Source organism: Galeopterus variegatus, unplaced genomic scaffold, assembly GCF_000696425.1.
Source record: "Galeopterus variegatus unplaced genomic scaffold, G_variegatus-3.0.2 Scaffold993, whole genome shotgun sequence".
Taxonomy (NCBI): domain Eukaryota; kingdom Metazoa; phylum Chordata; class Mammalia; order Dermoptera; family Cynocephalidae; genus Galeopterus; species Galeopterus variegatus.
The window spans coordinates 70,196-71,855 of record NW_007727104.1 but is presented as its reverse complement, the minus strand read 5'-3'; the positions used below and the strand labels follow the sequence as shown (position 1 = coordinate 71,855).

Genomic DNA, 1,660 nt, shown 5'->3' with positions numbered 1-1,660 from the left:
TGGGATTACACTTTGGAAGGTTGTTTTTTTGGTTTTTTGTGGGTTTGGGGTTTTTTTGGCATTTATATGTATATAATGCTCATGCAGAAAGACATCAGAGCCTGAGCTAAAATTGTTGCAGAAGGAATCAAAGTTTAGAAAACATATTTGAGAGATATTTCAAAGGCACTCCTGGACTTGGCAACAGGTCGGGTTTTGGAGAAGGAATCGCCAGGTTTGGTACCTGGGTGACTGAGGAATTGTGGTGGCATTGACACAGGAGTCGGGAAGAGAGCAGCTGATGGGGGACAAAGGATTCTCTTTTAGACATCTTGCCTTTGAGGTGCTGGGAGGACCTCCAAGGGAAGATGCCCACAAAAGAAGTACTGAAACCAAATTCAGCATTTGAGGAATGGAGCCAGAGTTACTGAATAGAATTCACCCATGGCAGGCAGGAGCGAGAGTGGATGAACTGCCACAAATTCAGGAGTGGCAGAAGAAGCCAAGGACAGAGCCTGGGGATGGCCACGTGTCCCTGCCCAGCCTCTGCTCCCGCTTTTCCTCATGCCGTGCTTCTGCTGACATCTAGAAGAGCCACGCAACAAAGACACCAACTTGCTAGGACGGGCTGAGTCTAATGAATTTCTTCCATGCGAAAAATCCTTTAGATTGGAGGCTTCAGGTAATACAGAAAGACTGTATTCATATTTTATCAATTTTTCTTTATTGAATATACTTAGATTAAAATGAATCTGTAGTTCTAACTTGGGAAAACCACATAGCTCCTTCCTGCTTCAGAAAAAAATGACTCTAATTTTTGGTGTTGATTCTGATTTTCTGCTCATTCCTCCTCAGAAAATGTCAATTTCTGAAACTAGAAGGAATTCAAAATTCAGAGGAGCTAAAATATTGCAAGCTTCCCTCTATAGTTTATTTTTCCAGGGCCTTCCCTGGGTAGAGATGCACAGGAAATGAATGGTTACTGCACTGAGGTATTTGTAGTATAAATATAATTTGTTAACTTTAGACCATTTTCCTACGCTTTACTTCTCCCATAACTAAAATTTCATTTTCTTGTGGAAAAGAAAAAACGTAGGTAATCTTAAATAAAATAGACTTTGCTCTTGAGTATACAATTAACTTTTATTTTTGTGTGCAAATTTTATCCAGTGAATCATAGTATGACCCATCACTGTGGAAACTTTTTTTAAAAAAAACCCTAAACTCATAATTTCCTTTCTGTGTTCTAAAGGTCAAATGCTGCAAATACTGGCCAGATGACACAGAGATATACAAAGACATTAAAGTTACCCTGATAGAAACAGAACTACTAGCTGAATATGTGATAAGAACATTTGCTGTTGAAAAGGTAAGTTTTCATACTGCTTTGGAAAGCTGTGGTCAGATGTTAGTGGTACCATAGCCTCATTAACTTGTCTAGGGTAATTTACATGTGGTCATGCCTGAATGCACGTAGGCTCTACCCGGTGGTTTCTCAAGACTGCATCTTGCTTTCTGATTCTATAGTAGCTCAGGTTCACCTTTAAAGTGAATCATTCCCATTTCATAAGAATCTATATTTTGCAAATAACCCAGAGAAAAATGTCTATTTTCTTCTTTTTTTTTTTTTTTTTTGTGACCGGTAAGGGGATCGGAACCCTTGGCTTGGTGTCGCCCGCAC

The 1,660-nt window shown here is 39.5% G+C and overlaps 1 protein-coding gene across 3 annotated transcripts in view; it reads left to right on the top strand.

Moving 5' to 3' along the window:
• The window catches only part of PTPRM (protein tyrosine phosphatase, receptor type, M), a 361,286-nt gene that overhangs the window by 315,829 nt on the left and 43,797 nt on the right, over nucleotides 1-1,660 (top strand). For all 3 annotated transcript variants that reach the window (XM_008574057.1, XM_008574056.1, XM_008574058.1), the window contains one exon: nucleotides 1,232-1,348. In XM_008574057.1, coding sequence (XP_008572279.1) covers nucleotides 1,232-1,348 — 117 coding nt within the window. The remainder of the gene's footprint in view (nucleotides 1-1,231; nucleotides 1,349-1,660) is intronic.